At 35.9% G+C, this 4349-nt stretch overlaps 1 protein-coding gene across 1 annotated transcript; it reads right to left on the reverse strand.

Annotated features, from left to right (window-relative positions):
* Positions 1-611: 611 nt before the first annotated feature.
* On the reverse strand, positions 612-1565 carry LOC148215613 (olfactory receptor 2AP1-like). Its single transcript, XM_088143081.1, has one exon. The coding sequence runs from the start codon at positions 1563-1565 to the stop codon at positions 612-614; it is 954 nt and encodes a 317-aa protein (XP_087999207.1).
* Between the last annotated feature and the right edge of the window lie 2784 nt (positions 1566-4349).

Genomic DNA, 4349 nt, shown 5'->3' on the forward strand with positions numbered 1-4349 from the left:
TGCATTAATGTAGTATAAGAAGGATTCTTGTATTACTATGATATGAAGTAGAATAGATGCAGTTTTCTCTGATACATAACAAATGAAGATAAAACCTGTTATTCTTTAATACTTCATAATGCAGTGGTTTAAAATTAGTAGCTGTCAAATTACAAAACATTACTATTAAAAAGTGACTTCCTGGAAACCAAAAGAACCAACACAAGTAAAACTGGACTGAACAGATATTTATTGAATATTTCTTTGTCCAGTAATAAATACATAAATTCATGTCTCAGATAATTCTAGACTATTATTAATTTAGGATTTTATACATTGAAATGTGTGAAATCAATATATGAGTAATACAAAATACCATTTCAGTATTGTAGAATTTAAGTGTTATTAATGGTGAATGTTGAGTCTCTTTAGTAGTGAATAAGGAGAAAAAGAGAAGCTTTAAGAGAGAGAAGGAGGAATTGATCTTTAGTAGTACAATTGTTTTTCCTATTTTGAGCCTATTCTCCTAATTTAAGTTGCTGAAGGGAAAGCTGTATTCCACAAATCATTAGAAAGAAAAGTCATTAAGCACATACAATAGAATGAATGTATTCATACTGCATCTCTTGATATTAATGAAAGTCAGAAAATCTCCCACATCTGAAGAATTCTTTTCGAAAGGTTTCTTTTATATCTCTATTTCGTAGGCTGTAAATGAAGGGGTTGACTATGGGGGTAAGAACTGTATATACAAAAGAAAAGCCCTTTTTCATATCTTCGAATTGTCCAGTGGTTGGCAAAATGTAGACAAACATTAAGGATCCATAGAAAATGGAGACTACAGTGAGATGGGAAGAACAGGTGGAAAATGCCTTTTGTCTCCCATTCACAGAGGGGATTTTCAGAATTGCTCCAATGATAAAAGCATAAGATGACACAGTTATGAAAAATGTAGACAGAAGTCCCAGAGATGACGTTGTCAAAGCAACACTTTCAATCTCCCAAGTGTCACTGCAAGACAGTTTTACCAGCGGTGTGAAATCACAAAAGAAATGGTCAATTTTGTATTGATCACAGAACGTAAGTTGTGTCAACAAGGATGTTGAAATTGTGATAAGAAAGAATCCTATTATCCATGATCCTGAAACTAGCAAGATGCATGTTTTGTTGTTCATAAGTGTGACATAATGCAAGGGTCTACATATGGCTAGATAATGATCAAATGACATTGCTGCCAAGAGGTAACACTCAGTAGCTGCAAGAGTGGAAAAGAAATGCATCTGTAAAATACAGCCCCAAAGAGAAATTGTTTTCTTGCCAGTAAGAAAACTGGCCAGCAGTTTAGGTAATATAGTTGAGGTGTAGCAGATCTCTAAGCAGGATAGATTAGAAAGGAAGAAGTACATCGGCGTGTGGAGATGTTTCTCCACCACAACCAGGGTAATTATGAGAAGGTTCCCAGATAAAGTTACAGTATAAATGATCAGAAATAATATGAAGAGAAGAGTGTTGAAGTTCTTTGTGTTCCCAAATCCAAGGAGGATGAACTCTTTTATCCTTGTTCTGTTCTGCCATTCTGCAGACATTTCAAGCTGATCTATTAGTAAGACATTAAATGTTGAGGATCTATAAATTCAAAACTGGTAGTAATGTGTGAAACAGTTTTTGCAAATATATTCACTTTCCATGACTTGTAGCAAAATCTCCATGGATTCCACAAAAAATATAGAGCTGCCTTCTTATTAAGTCACATCATATTTAGTTAATTTTTTTCTTTTTGTATTTTTTTTTACTTTTATATTAAAGCACTTTTATGTATTAAAAAAATAATAAATAAAAAGTCACTAACACATAAGGCCCACTGAATTTATGAAGAACTGATAGGACTACATAGATTTCTGTCATTGTAAATATTTTCTGCAAAAGGAATTAATAGATCAGATTATTTAAAAATAGCTCATGTGTTGGGTTTAAAGGGAAAGTATTCCTATTGCAAGAAAACTGTATGCTAGCAATGCATTACCAATTTCAAACCACATATGAAATTTATGAATATCATTGTAAATATTACCGTTTTAAAAATGCCAAGGTTAATTGTTCAAATAGAAAGCCATTCTTTTCAGGACGTTTTCTGCTGATAGAAATGACATAAAAGCAGAATACCTCTGGTTCTTGTTCTCAAATGAATTCCAATGTTCCAGTTATGATCAAAACTAAGTCTTTCAAGGATGTGATATTTCAAAGGAAGCAGGCAATGTTTTATTGGCTGTTGTCAGTGAATATTATCATTCAACTCAGTTTAACTTTCTTTTGTTCTCAGTGGCATGAAGATAAGTGCAAAACAAACAGAATAGTCCCAAGAGTAAAATTTGCTTCTAGAAGATAATTGGGCTTAGGGGAAAGGAAGGTTTGGAGGAGCAAAGAGAAAGGACCAAAAAGGAAAAGAGAGAAAGAGAGAAAGAGAGAAAGAGAGAAAGAGAGAGAGAGAGAGAAAAGAAGGAGGAGGAGGAGGAGGAGGAGGAGGAGGAGGAGGAAGAAGAAGAAGAAGAAGAAGAAGAAGAAGAAGAAGAAGAAGAAGAAGAAGAAGAAGAAGAAGAGGAGGAGGAGGAGGAGGAGGAGGAGGAGGAGGAGGAGGAAGGAAGGAAGGAAGGAAGGAAGGAAGGAAGGAAGGAAGGAAGGAAGGAAGGAAGGAAGGAAGGAAGGAGGAATAAAAGGGGCTTTTTCCCCCCCCTTCTCCCTCAACCCTGCTCCCTTCTTTTCTTAATATTTTCAGTATCTGCCAATCAGGGAGAATATTCCTGCTCCATTTTATTTGGGATCAAATAGGGAAGCTGACTAAAGGAAAGTGCTGGATAATACATTTTACTTTGTTGTTTTAACTCTATCCCTATACTGTCTTTTTTATCTTAATTTATAACATTTCCCACTACTTGCCTGAACCTTCTGATGCATGGATTAATTAGATCAGAGAAAAGGATCACTGTCAAAATGGGGAGGAGGAAGAAAAGGCAGCGCTCACATTCTGCAACACAGGCTTCATCCAAGCCCTCGAAACACCTAAAAGATGTCAGATATGTTCAAACCAAGCAAGTTTGGTCCTTAAGTAATAGAAACCCTCTCCTCAATACTTTAGTATGAGAACTCCAGGATGAGACTTAAACTGACAACTGATAGATCGGTCCTCATCTCTACAAGAGGATATTTCCTCCCCTCAGATTCTAGATCTTAAATCTCATTAAAAGATGACTGCATAACTGACTTCAAAGAGAAAAGTCTAAGTAAAGAACGTTATATTTCAGATTCATGCTGATCTGGAAAAAAATGTTTCATTCTTTTAGAGGATATATCTCATTTACACTCATGAGATCCAGTTTGGTGTAGTGGTTAAGGCACCGGGCTACAAACCAGGAGATCATGACTTCCAGTTCCACTTAGGCACAAGGCTAGTTGGGTGACCTTGGGCCAGTCACTCTCTCTCAGCCCTAGAACGGATGCAATGGCAAACCATATCTGAAAACCTTGCCAAGAAAACTGCAGGCACTGGACCAGGCAGTCACCAGGAATCAAAAACTGACTTGAAGGCACAAAACTAAAACAAGCAAACAAACAAACAAACAAACAACAACACCCACTCATTGTCAGCCTGTGTGCTATGATCTTAGTGGATATTTATAAGCCTACATGTTCACTAGTTGACCTGAGCCCTTGCTCCTCAACTAAGTTGCCTCTTCAAGAAATTGAGGAACGCTTCTGAAGACTAATGCCTAATTCTCCTCCAGTCTCACTGATTAATGTGGACACAAAGATTTTAACAGCAATGTTAGCGAACAGATTACAGCAAATGATATTGTTCCTTATCAAGAATGATCAAGCAAGGTTTATAAAAACTAGGAAAGCAGCAGACATTAAGTTAGCTGTAGATCTATTAGACTCGAATAAAAATAAATATCAGTCTGTAATTTTATCAGGTGCTGAAAAAGCCTTTGACAAAATAGATAAACAGTATACATTTTGAATTTATAAAATGGATTAAGATATTATATGAGTCACCCACATCTAAAGTAAAGATGTGGCATGCTTTCTCCTCCTTTTCCACTATTTAGAGGAACTAGATAAGGATGTCCACTTTCACCCTTGCTTTTTAATAGCTGCATAGAACCCTTGGCTTGTGCTATTAGACAAGATAGGGAGATCTATGTAGTAGTACACAACTTGGTTGAACACAATTTGGTTTGATTTGCAGATGATATTCTTTCGTTTATTTGTAAACCTCACACTACTATTCCAATGTTGATGCAAAAGATAGATGCCTTTAGTAAAATAGCAGGATACTTTATTAACCCATCCAAATTGGAATCAATGCCCATAGG

The sequence above is a fragment of the Python bivittatus genome, unplaced genomic scaffold (assembly GCF_059951505.1).
Source record: "Python bivittatus isolate LINGU-HERP-01145 unplaced genomic scaffold, Pbiv_v1 ctg000470_np1212, whole genome shotgun sequence".
Lineage (NCBI taxonomy): Eukaryota > Metazoa > Chordata > Lepidosauria > Squamata > Pythonidae > Python > Python bivittatus.

What these genes read in the sequence shown, in the direction of transcription:
- LOC148215613 (XM_088143081.1), bottom strand. Translation starts at nt 1,565, where the DNA reads ATGTCTGCAGAATGGCAGAACAGAACAAGGATAAAAGAGTTCATCCTC.